Source organism: Ovis aries, chromosome 20 (assembly GCF_016772045.2).
Source record: "Ovis aries strain OAR_USU_Benz2616 breed Rambouillet chromosome 20, ARS-UI_Ramb_v3.0, whole genome shotgun sequence".
Classification (NCBI taxonomy): Eukaryota; Metazoa; Chordata; class Mammalia; order Artiodactyla; family Bovidae; genus Ovis; species Ovis aries.
Window position 1 is genome coordinate 28,975,653 of NC_056073.1, and position 15,275 is coordinate 28,990,927.

Below are 15,275 nucleotides of genomic sequence, written 5' to 3' on the forward strand. Positions count from 1 at the left end.
CTAGGTTAGTCATAACTTTTCTTCCAAGGAGTAAGCGTCTCTTAATTTCATGGCTGCAGTCACCATCTGCAGTGATTTTGGAGCCCCAAAAAATAAAGTCTGACACTGTTTTTACTGTTTCCCCATCTATTTCCCATGAAGTGATGGGACCAGATGCCATTATCTTCATTTTCTGAATGTTGAGCTTTAAGCCAACTTTTTCACTCTCCTCTTCACTTTCATCAAGAGGCTTTTTAGCTCCTCTTCACTCGATTAGGAGTAAGTTTCCTATATCACACTAGTGACATTTTAGAAGTGACATCATAGAGTCACATCATCTTAGAAATTGTTCTAGTTCAAACTCCAAATTAACACGTGAGAAAATTCAGACCTTGAGTTTAAGAGTGAACTCCCAAGGTCATCTAGATAAAAATATAATATTAAATTTATTTATTTTGGGGGAGGTTCAAGAGGGAGGGGACATAGGTATACCTATGGCTGATTCATGTTGATGTTTGGCAGAAAACAATACAATAATGTAAAGCAATTCCCTTTCAGTTAAAAATAAATAAATTTAATTATAAAAATATTAGATGTATTTATTTTTAATGTACATTAAAATATAATATTAAGTTTAATATAACATGAAAATTATTATCTAGTTAATATTGTTTATCATGATATTTATATTGTAATATATAATAAATATTTATTAAATATAATGTTAAATGTCATTTATTATTGATATAATATTAAATTTAAATTTATTTATTTATAAAAGAAACTACCACAAATACCAGGTTAGTTGGGCAACACTTTTACCATTAATTTTTTCAGTGATTAATTAATATAAATTCTCCCCTTTTGTTTACACCTGTATTTCATTAATTTACTTAGTCTATGTTGACCAATTTCCTTCTTTTTTTCTTCTTCTTCTTCTCCTTCTCCACCACCACCACTTCCTTCAACCCTTTCCTCTCTCTCCTCCACTCCTCTTTCTCTTGCTCTTCTCATTCTAGGATTTGACACTGAAGGATTATGGACCAAAGAAATTATACTTCTCTACATGGCTTCATTCTGCTTGGCTTCTCTGACCATCCCAAACTGGAGATGGTCCTGTCAGGAGTTGTCACTGTCTTCTACTTAATTACCTTGGTCGGTAACACAGCCATCATTCTTGCATCTCTCCTGGATTCCCATCTCCACACACCAATGTACTTTTTCCTCCGGAATTTATCTCTCTTAGATCTATGTTTCACAACCAGCATCGTACCCCAGATGCTGGTTAACTTGTGGGGACATGATAAGACCATCAGCTATGTGGGCTGTGTCATTCAGCTCTATGTTTACATGTGGTTTGGCTCCATCGAGTGCCTTCTCCTAGCTGTTATGTCCTATGATCGTTTTACAGCTATCTGTAAGCCCTTGCATTATTTGGTCATCATGAACCCACATTTATGCCTCAAGATGGTTATCACAGTCTGGAGTATTAGTCTGGCCAATTCTCTGGTATTATGTACACTCACCCTGAATTTGCCTAGATGTGGAAACAACCTTCTGGATCATTTCTTGTGTGAGTTGCCAGCTATGGTCAAGATAGCCTGCATAGACACCACAGCAGTTGAAATGTCTGTTTTTGCTTTAGGCATTGTCATTGTCCTTACACCACTCATCCTCATTCTTATATCCTATGGCTACATTGCCAAAGCTGTGCTGAGAATGAAGTCAAAAGCAGGCCAGAGAAAAGCAGTTAATACCTGTGGATCTCATCTCACCGTAGTGTCCATCTTCTATGGAGCTATTATCTACCTTTACCTGCAACCAGGTAACAATGCCTCCAAAGAGCAGGGTAAGTTCCTCACCCTCTTTTACACCATCATCACTCCAAGTCTCAACCCTCTCATTTACACCTTAAGAAATAAGGACATGAAAGATGCACTGAAGAAGCTGATGAGAGTTAAATTTACAACACTGAAGAGAAACTGGAAGTCATAGGAAAAAAAGTTAGCGTGGATAAGGCAATAAAATGCTTTCTAATTGCCTTTCACTTTTAGTGAGGCAAGGAATCCCTAGATCACAGAGGTCAATTAACATATTAATTCCTGTAGGCAGACATTTTGTGGATGCAAACAATATTATAATCATCCTACTTTTTATGCCTCTGATTATGACATTATTATCATTATCTTGAGTAAAAGGTCTTTGTAACTTAAGTCTATTACCTCTTTATCATGATACAAAAGAGTGAGAAGACACCAATTAAGGGATTTTAAAGGTGACAACAAAGTTGTATTCATTTCTCATTCATTCATGAATGATTTATTTCATGATTGTCTTAATCTCAATGAAAAGAAAATATGAAACTTTGAGATTAGGTAGGCTTTTGACATAGATCTACAGAATCATGGAATTTACATAAATTTTGAGAAATGTAATATTTGTACATAGTGGAATTTCATAAAAGGAATAATATTTTAGTTTTCATTTAGTATGATACAGTATTTAATATTTTATGGGAAAGGCAATGACATTTGAGTTAAATTTTGATATTTTCTATTATTTGATACCTATCTCTAAAGGATACCATTATTTAGTAATTATAATCTTTATTTAATAATTATAATCTAGATAGATTTGGAAGGATACATTGCTGTACTCAAAGCAACATAATGTTTTCTCTTGTATCATTTCATAATTCTTAAAATGTGAAAAAGGAAGAGTCACTGGATAATTTTTACGTTCTCAGTGAGGACAGTAATGACTTGCAACCATGCATACTCAGTCACTTCACTCATGTCCAACTCTTTGCAGCCCTATAGACTAAAGCTGCCAGGTTCCTCAGTACATGGGATTCTCCAGGCAAGAATAGTGGAGTGGGTTGCCATGCTCTCCTCCAGGGCATCCAGGGATCAAAGCTGGGTCTCCCAAATTGCAGGCGGATTCTCAAGTGCTGAGCTACTGGGGAAGCCCCCAATGACTCACATAAAATACACTCAATATTATCTAGAATAGTGTAGATATTCTTATTGCCCACATAATACCTTTTTACAGTTGACTTCAGAAACAGTTCACTAGCTCATAAAAATTTTTCACAGAGAGAATTTAAGTTCTGTGTTAAGTTTGCTCTTAACTTAGTACAGTTTATAGTTAGTAGCATTAAGAAACACATTCTTTGCTATCTTCAATTATCTAAGTATACCAAAAAATATAATAATAATGGACTCAGCAGAAAATTACATATTATGTTATGATTGTTTGCTTTCTTATTTAACTACTTTTATTTTCTTCTTAAATCTATTCTGCATTTGGGTTCCAAATTAAACCAAAATTTCAAATACTTAATCTCCCTTTTATTTCTCAATAATAAATGTGCATTTAGTTGGAATTTACATTAAATTACAATAAATCCCTTAGGTACATTGAGTTTCTATAAACTAACCAGAATTTTTATAATTTAGTAAGCCTGACCTCACATTTGTATACTAATATGTCACTTGAAAATGTAACTGATAAGTGTAATTAACATTAATAATAAGAAAATGTAATTAAATTTGAACAAGGGTTACTTTCTTAACCAAGTCTCACATCAATACTTATAAGAATTTACCACATATGCTCTAGTCATCTAACTTACATGCTCTGCTAGCACAGTGTTAATATTCTTAAAGTAATATAAAAAGTTAATTGGAGGGAAAAAATGTATGATACAAATATTAGACTAGGACTCAGAAGACTACATACACCTAATCTCAAAATTACCTTGAGAAAAAAAATTAATGTTTCTAAGTCTTCATTTTCTTAAATTTAAAATGGATATTATAATGAGCTCCCTATTTTCCTGTCACTTCTTTCACTGATTTACTAAATTTAGCTTCACTATCTTCATCTCAGCATAAAACAAACAGTAGTGGATATCCCTGGTGTGTAGGGGGTGGGGAGTTTTTCCAAAATAGGACAGTGCTGGGTCCCAGGCTGTCACTTGAAGCCAGAACTTCCTAAGGTAAACAAATGATGAATCTGACAGAATTGATTTTGTGCTTCCTGATCCCTGTATTACAAATTAAAATGGAGAATTAGGCATATAAGCAAGAATGATACCATCTTATCTGTTTGAGAAAACAACATTACATAATATAATTAGAGGATATCTACACCCAAACTACTTAAGTTTAAGTGTTAAACTGCTTAACACAGATGGTAAGTACAAAGACTCTCAGGAAAGTAATGGATAAGTCTGATTAGGAGGAAATGGAAATATATTTATGTAGTAGATGGCACTAGAATTAAACTCTAAAGATTCTGTAATATCTGAATATAGCAGAAAACATTCAAGTGAAAATGGTGTGATAAAGTATGGAGGCTAAAAACCAGAATGGATGGTTTTTAGAATGAAAGGTACAAGTAAATAGCCTTTAAGTAGATCAAAACTGTATTGGTAAACAGAAACCAGATTAAACAATCAATAAGAAAATATATATGAAATGCTTACTGTGTGAAAGGCACTATAAGAAAACACCTCATGTGTTTGAATATTATATGGTTAACATTTAGGAACCACTGTCTTTGCCTCAGCAAATAAATATAACAGATAAAGAAAATGTGTGGGGGGTGTGTGTGTATGTGTATACACAATGGAATATTATTTAGCCATTAAAAAATAAGATTCTGTCACTTGCAAAAAAAATGGATGGAACTTAAAGGCTAGGAGAAATAAATCAGGCAGAGAAAGATACCGTATGACTTCACTTACATGTAGAATCTTAAAAAACTGTACATATAGATACAGAAAACAGATTAGTGGTTGCCAAAGGCTGGGCACAGGGGGAAAAGGATGACAGGAGACTGGCAAAACAGGTAAAGGTGGTCAGAAAGTGCAAACATCCAGTTATAAGATAAGTTCTGGAGTATAATAGACAGCATAGTGACTATAGTTAACAATGCTATACAGTGTACTGTATATTTGAGAGTTGCCCAGAGAGTAAATCTTAAAAATTCCCATCACAAGAAAAAAAAAATTGTAGCTGTATCTGGTGATAAAAAGTTAACTAGCTTATTATGGTAATAGATAATATGGTAATAGGATTACCATAATAAGTTAGCTAACTTTTAGGTTGCAAAACTAATACAGTGTTTTATGTCAATTATATCTCAACAAAAATGAAAATAAATTAAATAATATCATTTTTTAAAATAATATATTAATATTTCTAAAAAAATACTCCACTAACATCATTCACTAATCAAGTACCTCTACCGGAAATGAGTCCAGAAAAGAAAATCATTAAATCAATGATCTTTCAACACCATTGAATCCAAACACCCATGTGGAACTTAGTTTATGTAATTTGTTATTATATAAATACACAAAATGATGGACTGCCATAAATTTTCAAGCATGCCTAGTGTTTTGATTTTGAAAAAAAAGGCAAATATGTCTGCATAGTAGATATATTAACTAGAAATACATATCACATTGATCAAGCATCAGAATATTTAGACCTAAAAAAAAGAATATTTAAACATATTAAATTTCAATTAAATTACTTTAAGTATGAAACATATACCTGTCAGACATTATGATGGATTGGAAATATAAATTTTAAGAAAAATTCCTTCTGTACTATTTCTAGTTAACAAAAGACTTAAGTATGTGAAAAAAAAAAACTGCACTAACATGACCAAATTTCCCTTTTCTCTACATCCTCACCAACACTTGTATTTCTTGCCTTCCAAATGCTGGCCATTCTAACAAGGTATAAGGTGATATGCCATTATGGTTTTGATTTGCATTTCAGTTTTGTCTCAAGTATATGTTATAGGTTAGATGAAGCTTAATAAATTAATAAAAGTAATCCCTTTAATAAGATAATGATTATCAAATGTAAAAAAAATTCAAAATGCCAATAATATATCAGATATGAAATAGAGAGAAACTGTAGACATTGTGAGGAGAATTCTTTCTTACAGAGTGGCTTATAAGATTTTCCCAGTTTCCTGGATGTTAAAGAGAAAAACTACAGACTCAAAATGGCAATCCTTGTGCTAAAGCCCATGATACAAAACCTAGATTTAATACCTAACCTAACTGCAGTTACAACCTTCACCACAAATGTAATCTTAATTAACCAGTATGGAACTTTGTGGTCAGCAAGAATGAAGTAATCTGTCACACGGTCCTTCTTCATTCTCCCAGAAGAAGAAGGGGCAATCTGCATGATAAAACCCTTCCCATTTTCTTCCTCCAAAAATACACTTTCTGGCCTAAAATAATCCTTAATTTCCTTTCCTAATAGCTGCCTTACCACATCTTTCTTCCTCTAAAAACCTTCCTGGTACTTCCTTGGTGGTCCCGTGATTGAGAATTCACCTCACAGTGGAGGGGACCTGGGTGCATTCCCTGGTCAGGAAACTAAGATCCCCCATGTCACAGAGCAACTAAGCCCGCTGGCTGCAACTACAAAGCCCACATGCCCCAACTAGAGTCTGTACTGCAAAGAAAGATCACGCATGACACAACAAAGATCCTACATGCTGCAACTAACATGCAATGCAGCCAATAAACAAATACTTGAAAAGAAAAAAACTTCCTTTTTGTTCAATCCCTTGTAATGCCTTTCTGATTAGATGAGGTGCTGCTCAGTTCACAAATCATCTAATAAAGTCAATTAGAACTTAAAATTAGTCAGTTAAATTTTGTTTTTTAACACCTAAGTAGATACCTAAGGAATCATCTCATGAATTGTCATTAAAACAATTGGAAATAGAGGACATATAGATGTGTTATCAAATATATTGAGCTATCAAGTTCTGGGGCGAAATAAAGGAGCTCCTATACTAATCTCTTCAGGCACGTATTAACAAATCTCTGGAAGAGTGGACCAGACTAATGGCAAAGTAGACCATCTTAACAGAATGTTTGCCTATGACACCAAAAGCACAAGTAACAAAACCAAAACTCAACAAGTGGAACTATATCAAACTAAAAAGCAAAAGAGAAAAATTTACAAAATAAAAAGGCAACCTACAGAATGGGAGAAATTTTTGCAAATCATATATCTGAGAGGTGCTGCTGCTAAGTCACTTCAGTCACGTCCGACTCTGTGTGACCCCACAGACAGCAGCCCACCAGGCTCCGCCATCCCTGGGATTCTCCAAGCAAGAATACTGGAGTGGGTTGCCATTTCCTTCTCCAATGCATGAAAGTGAAAAGTGAAAGTGAAGTCACTCAGTCGTGTCTGATCCTCAGCGACCCCATGTACTGCAGCCTTCCAGGCTCCTCCGTCCATGGGACCCTCCAGGTAGGAGTACAGGAGTAGGGTGCCATTGCCCTCTCCGAATCTGAGAGGTGGCTAATATCCAAAGTATACATGGTAATGCAAAACGATACAGCCACTATGGAGAACATTATGGAGATTCCTTAAAAAAAGAACTAGGAATAAATCTACCATATGACCCAACAATCCCACTACTGGGTATATACCCTGAGGAAACCATAACTGAAAAAGACACATGCACTCCAGTGTTGATTGCAGCACTATTTACAATAGCTAGAACATGGAAGCAACCTAGATGTCCATCAACAGATGAATAGATAAAGAAGTTGTGGTACATATACACAATGGAATATTATTCAGTCATAAAAAGGAACGCATTTGACTCAGTTCTAATAAGGTGGATGAACCTAGAGCCTATTATCCAGAGTGAAGTAAGTCAGAAAGAGGAAGACAAATATCATGTATTAATGCAAATATATGGAATCTAGAAAGATGGTACTGATGAACCTATTTGCAGGGCAGCAATGGAGACACAGACTTAGAGAAAAGACTTGTGGGCACAGGGGAGGAAGGAGAGGGTGTGACAAATTGAGAGAGTAGCATTGAAACATATTTATTAACATATGTAAAATTAGATAACCAGTGGAAATTTACACTGTGATGCAGGGAGTTCAAATCTGGTGCTCTGTGATAATCTAGATGGGTGGGAGGGGTGCGAGGTGGGAATAAGGGTTCAAGAGGGAGGGGACATACATAAACCTATGGTTGATTCATGTTGATTTATGGCAGAAACCAACACAATGTTGTAAAGCAATCATCCTTCAATTAAAAATAATTAATTTGTTTAAAAAATGTACACAATAGCAAAAAAATATTTAATTTCAAAATGGACAAAAGAACTGAATAGAAAATTTTTCAAACAAGACACACAAATGGCAAACATGTAAATGAGGAAGTGCTCAATGTTAGTAACCATCAAGAAAATGCAAATAAACACCATAATGACATAGCACCTTACACCTATTAGAATGACCAGTATCTGGAAGGCAAGAAATACAAGTGTTGTGCACCACAACTAGAGAGTCTATGCACTGGAAAGAAAGACCAGATAAAGCTAAATAAATAAAGTTCAGAAAAACAAAAGATTGTGTCTCAATTACTCCTACACATTACAGTTTAAATATTTTCACACTCATCCAATGCATAGAAGTTACTCAAGAAGTCTCTGGATTTCTTTCAGAGGGAATTGCTCTATGTGCTGCTATACAATGGATGTGTCCATAGGAAGAGTGGAGTTCAGGAAATTGCTTTGTTTTAATTTTGGTTGACCCCCATCTCAAGGAGTCCACATTATGTTCTAAGTACATAGCAATCTTGAAAGATCTCAGACAAGTAAATGAAAATATTTTATTTAGATTTTTTTTGTAAAATCAACACACAGAAATCCCTTGCATTCCTATACACTAATAATGAGAAAACAGAAAGAGAAATTAAGGAAACAATTGCATTCACCATTGCAACAAAAAGAATAATACTTAGGAATATATCTACCTAAAGAAACTAAAGACCTATATGTAGAAAACTATAAAACATGGGTGAAAGAAATCAAAGAGGACACTAATAGATGGAGAAATATACCATGTTCATGGGTCAGAAGAATCAATATAGTGAAAATGAGCATACTACCCAAAACAATCTATAGATTCAATGTAATCCCTATCAAGCTACCAAAGGTATTTTTCATAGAACTAAAACAAATAATTTCACAATTGGTATGGAAATACAAAAAACCTAGAACAGACAAAGTAATCTTGAAAAAGAAGAATAGAACTGGAGGAATCAACCTGCCTGACTTCAGGCTCTACTACAAAGCTACAGTTATCAAGACAGTATGGTGCTGGCACAAAGACAGAAATATAGATCAATGGAACAAAATAGAAAGCCCAGAGATAAACCCACACACCTATGGACACCTTATCTTTGACAAAGGAGGCAAGAATATACAATGGACTAAAGACAAACTCTTTAACAAGTGGTGCTGGGAAAACTGTTCAACCACTTGTAAAAGAATAAAACTAGAACACTTTCTACCATACACACACATAAAAAAAACTCAAAATGGATTAAAGATCTAAATGTAAGACAAGAAACTATAAAACTCTTAGAGGAGAACATAGGCAAAACACTCTCTGACATAAATCACAGCAGGATCTTCTATGACCCACCTCCCAGAATATTGGAAATAAAAGCAAAAAGAAACAAATGGGACCTAATTAAAATTAAAAGCTTCTGCACAACAAAGGAAACTATAAGCAAGGTGAAAAGACAGCCTTCAGAACAGGAGAAAATAATAGCAAATGAAGCAACTGACAAACAACTAATCTCAAAAATATACAAGCAACTCCTGCAGCTCAATTCCAGAAAAATAAATGACACAACCAAAAAATGGGCCAAAGAACTAAATAGACATTTCTCCAAAGAAGACATACGGATGGCTAACAAACACATGAAAAGATGCTCAACATCACTCATTATCAGCAAAATGCAAATCAAAACCACAGTGAGGTACCATCTCATGCCAGTCAGAATGGCTGCTATCAAAAAGTCTACAAGCAATAAATGCTGGAGAGGGTGTGGAGAAAAGGGAACCCTCTTACACTGTTGGTGGGAATGCAAACTAGTACAGCCACTATGGAGAACAGTGTGGAGATTCCTTCAAAAACTGGAAATAGAACTGCCTTATGACCCAGCAATCCCACTGCTGGGCATACACACCAAGGAAACCAGAATTGAAAGAGACACATGTACCACAATGTTCATCGCAGCACTGTTTATAATAGCCAGGACATGGAAGCAACCTAGATGTCCATCAGCAGATGAATGGATAAGAAAGCTGTGGTACGTATACACAATGGAATATTACTCCTCCATTAAAAAGAATACATTTGAATCAGTTCTAATGAGGTGGATGAAACTGGAACCTATTATACAGAGTGAAGTAAGCCAGACAGAAAAACACCAATATAGTATACTAACACATATATATGGAATTTAGAAAGATGGTAAACGATAACCCTGTATGCAAGACAGCAAAAGAGACATAGATACATAGAACAGTCTTTTGGATTCTGTGAGAGAGGCAGAGGGTGGATGATTTGGGAGAATGTCATGGAAACATGTATAATATCATATAAGAAATAAATTGCCAGTCCAGGTTCGATACAGGATGCTTGGGGCTGGTGCACTAGGATGACCCGGAGGGAAGGTACTGGGAGGGTGGTGGGAGGGGTGTTCAGGATGGGGAACATGTGTACACCTGTGGCAGATTCATGTTGATGTGTGGCAGAACCAATACAATACTGTAAAGTAATTACCTTCCAATTAAAATAAATAAATTTAAATTTCAAAAAAAAAAGAACAATTTTGGCTGTCATATAGAGAATGGACTTAGCAGGGATAAAGATAAGAGGCAATTGAGTAACCCAGAGGGGAAAGTAAGACAGGTGCTCAGTGTAAGTAACAGTAGAAATGGGGAGAACAGGCAAAGTTTGAAATAGTTCAGACTTTCAAGGTGAGGGCAGGGAAGTAATTAAGGATGACAGGTTTCTGGACCTGTAGATGTTTGTACCATTTACTATGATTAGGAAGACTGAGGTACTATCAGATTTGGTGCAGCGGGATCAAGAGTTCTATTTTAGCCATTCACGCAGTACATGTGCTCCTCTGACCACAAGATTTGCCTGGCAGAATATTGGAGTTGGTTGCTATTACCTCCTCCAAGGAAGCCCATTTTAACCATATGTTAGGTTCATATTCTTATTAGACATTCAAATTTGAACAAAATTAGGTGGTGGACATTACTAGTTTCATGCTCAATAGAGAAGACTGGAAATATAAATTTGAAACCCATCAACACGTAGATGGCATTTAAAGCCCTGAAACTATATTATCCAGAGAAGCAGTAGAAATAGAGAATAATATAGCCTCTGGTGAGAGCATAAGAGTCTCAGATTTTGTATTTCTAAAATTTCCACATACCCCAGTTATTCTGAAATGCAGCCAAAGGGGGAAGCTAATAATTTCATTCTAAATGGTTCCTATTAGTAAAGGGCTAAAGAAAGCAAGGAAAAACACGGGTAAATAGAAAGTGATCAGAAAAACATCTCGATTTAGTCAAGGGGTTCAAAAAGACACTATATTGTATACCTAACACAAAAACACCTGCTTCACAATCTGAATCTACTCATTCCTGGAAAACCAATGAGAAAATTTTCAAACACTTAAGAATCCAGATGATTTCTCTGTAATTTCTCCAGAGTAGCAAACCCATAGGATATAATCATAGAATAAGGAGCAAGGCAACCCGGTGCTCTGTGACAATCTGGAAAGGTAGGAAGGGGTCTGGCATGTGAGGGAGGTTCAAGAGGAAGGGGACATATGTATACTTATGGTTGATTCATGTTGGTGTATGGCAGAAGCCAATACAACATTGAAGCGATTATCCTCCAAGTAAAAATAAATTTAAAAAAAGAAAAAATAAAGAGCAGGAGACTAGGAAAGTTACTGTGCAAGAATGGAATTAAGTATATATGACATATATATGACAATTCATATATATTTTTGTTTTCAAACAAAAAATGAGTATTTTTCATGTTTGGGCTCCAATTATAAAGTTAAATTATAACTTTAAAGAACTTTTTTTAAAGAAAAAAGAGAACTATAGAAAATAAAAAGGGAGACATGAAAATACATGTTTAAAATTGAGATCTTTAGTCAAAGTGAATATTTTCAACTATCCATATACTTAGAATTTTGATAGACAAAAAATCCCAATTAATTGATTTTGTTTCTTAGTTCAGTTCAGTTCAGTCTCTCAGTCAAATCTGAGTCTTTGTGACCCATGAATTGCAGCATTCCAGGCCTCCCTGTCCATCACCAACTCCCAGAGTTCACCCAAACTCATGTGCATCGAGTCAGTGATGCCATCCAGCCATCTCATCCTCTTTCGTTCCCTTCTCCTCCTGCCCCCAACCCCTCCCAGCATCAGAGTTTCTTATTATCTTTATTTAAAACAAGATATAATAATATATATATATAATACATAGGCAGTATGTATTTAATTCTAAAGGAACTGGTTGAAACAAGGAATGTGCTTACCAGATGTTTTATCAAGTATCTGTATTAGCTCTCCCAAAATTGATTAAAATGAACATTGTTATACCATGCAGACTCCCTAAATTGATTGAAATGGTAATAGTTTATTTATCTGAATGTTTACTGTGTGTCAACCAATACAAACAGTTAATTCATTTAACCATGGTTCCAAACAGGAAAAGGAGTATGTCAAGGCTGTATATTGTCACCCTGTTTATTTAACTTCTGTGCAGAGCACATCATGAGAAATGCTAGGCTGGATGAAGCACAAGCTGAAATCAAGATTGCCGGAAAAAATATCAATAACCTCAGATATGCAGATGACACCACCCTTATGGCAGAAAGTGAAGAGGAACTAAAAAGCCTCTTGATGAAAGTGAAAGAGGAGAGTAAAAAAGTTGGCTTAATAAAGCTCAACATTCAGAAAACTAAGATCATGGAATCTGCTCCCATCACTTCATGGGAAATAGATGGGGAAACAGTGGAAACAGTGGCTGCCTTTATTTTTTTAGGCTCCAAAATTACTGCAGATGGTGACTGCAGCCAAGAAATTAAAAGACGCTTGCTCCTTGGAAGGAAAGTTATGACCAACCTAGAAGGCATATTCAAAAGCAGAGACATTACTTTGTCAACAAAGGTGTCTAGTCAAGGTTATGGTTTTTCCAGTAGTCACGTATGGATGTGAGAGTTGGACCATAAAGAAATCTGAGTGCTGAAGAATTGATGCTTTTGAACTGTGGTGTTGGAGAAGACTCTTGAGTCCCTTGGACTGCAAGGAGATCCAACCAGTCCATCCTAAAGGAGATCAGCCTTGAGTGTTCATTGGCAGGACTGATGTTGAAGCTGAAACTCCCATACTTTGTCCATCTAATATGAAATGCTGACTTATTTGAAAAGACTCTGATGCTGGGAAAGATTGAAGGCAGGAGGAGAAGGGGATGACAGAGGATGAAATGGTTGGAGGGTATCACTGACTCAATAGACATGAGTTTCGGTAGACTCCAGGAGTTGGTGATGGACAGGGAGGTCTGGCATGCTGCAGTCCATGGGGTCGCAAAGAGTCAGACACAACTGAGCGACTGAATTGAACTGAATTCATTTAAACTCATACTAACCCTCTAAGTATGTATTGTTACTATCCTCCTATTATAGATAAGAACTCTGAGGCACCAAAATGTTAAGTAATTTTCCCAGGTTTACACAGCTAATAACTGGAATCCCTGGAATTTCAGTCCAAAATATCTGGCTCCATCTACTTCACACTATTCTATGTCTTAAATATAGAATATAGTGATTACTATCACACAGAAATGGATAGTTAAAATTGTTTTATTGCTCAGTGATGAGAAGTCATCACAATTGAACAGGTATCATGAGGCAGTCAATTTGTGTTCATGTATTTTATTAAAATAATTATTGATAGTATGTACTTCTAATTAAAAGGAACTCTTATAACTTATGATCGATCATAAGCCAAGTTATAAAAGCTTCATTCTATAATCTAGGACTTAAATAGTGACCTCTGAGACATTGAATTGTCATGAACATGAAGTGTCTGAATTACCTACCATGGCTATTAAGTCAAAGGCACATTAGGACTGTTTAATAAAAATATAAATCTTATGATCTTCAACTTATTGTTTTAGAGCTTTGGAAATAACATTCTCTTCCACAGATAACTGTTTTGACTTTGACATCAGAGGCAATTATTAGAGACACTTTATTTAAATGATATCTGCTCAGAACAACATTATTTCAAAAATCCATAGGTGTGCTATTAATGGTAAGATGATTTTACAGAGTTGCATGCTATAATTTGAGTATTGAAAATGCATATTACTTAAAAGCAATTTTTATTTGAAATACATTCTCTACCTAGAGAAAAAATTCTAAAAATACTATTTCTCATTTCCCTGCACTAATAGCTTTCCTTTATACTAAGTAACTTTTACATCTATTAAATTTCTTTGGGTGACATATCAGGATATTGACTAATTCTCCAACTATCTCTTTCACAGGATTTATCTGTGGCACTTAACTAAAGTCAATCAGATATGGTCTGAATGGTTTAGCAAACTTTTCTGAATGATCTGGGTTTTCTAGAAACACTGGGAAATTTTGTTCAAATTGTTCAGAATAGTGAATTAATAGTTGCTTTTTAATGTTTCTCTAGGGCAAAGACCTATCTGCAGGTTGATTTAAAGTCAGAACAAGCAGTAAGAATTTCTGACAAATTTCATCCCCTCATCTGAAGTCACATGTTCAAGAGGGAGGAGTTCCGTTGAGAATCTATACCTTAGTATATATCAGGAAAAGCAGAATTCACAGTGGCACTGCAGAGAAAACATGAGAAAGCTGCAGCCCTGCAAAGCAAATGTCCACAGGATCTATTGTCCAAAGTATGGGCTCCACATTGGTCAAGAAGCAGAATATAAGGGGAACTCTCTCTGGATCACAGTAATGTTAATCTTTAATATCTCTTGGAAAATAGTGTGCCTGAGTTGGTAAAACAATTTGTGGGAAGTAAAAGAGAGAGAACTTAGACCTACAAAGACTGATTCCTCTGATTTTCTTTCAGGATGTTTAGAATAAATATTATAAATCTCTATATAGAAATTCTCCTTTTTATCTTTATTATGAAGGAAATATTGCTTTATTCTCTACCATGGTAAAGAGGAAGACATGAAGTTATGTCTCAATTTGTGATTTCAGACATTTTCATCCAGCAGAAGTAAAAGAGGAAAATGTAGATTAAATTAAAAATGTAATAGGCAGAAGGATTTTTTTACCTTCCTGAATTAATCTTTGGAGGCTACAGTGATATTGCAACAAGTTAAGAAATTAACTTGTGGCATTGACTTAATTTTT

At 35.1% G+C, this 15,275-nt stretch overlaps 1 protein-coding gene across 1 annotated transcript; it reads left to right on the top strand.

The window, feature by feature from the left end:
• Positions 1–904: 904 nt before the first annotated feature.
• LOC101104643 (olfactory receptor 2W1) lies at positions 905–5,806 on the top strand. The gene has a single exon (XM_060403767.1). It carries the CDS (start codon positions 1,018–1,020, stop codon positions 1,972–1,974), a length of 957 nt encoding a protein of 318 aa, XP_060259750.1. The 5' UTR covers positions 905–1,017; the 3' UTR covers positions 1,975–5,806.
• Positions 5,807–15,275: the final 9,469 nt, after the last annotated feature.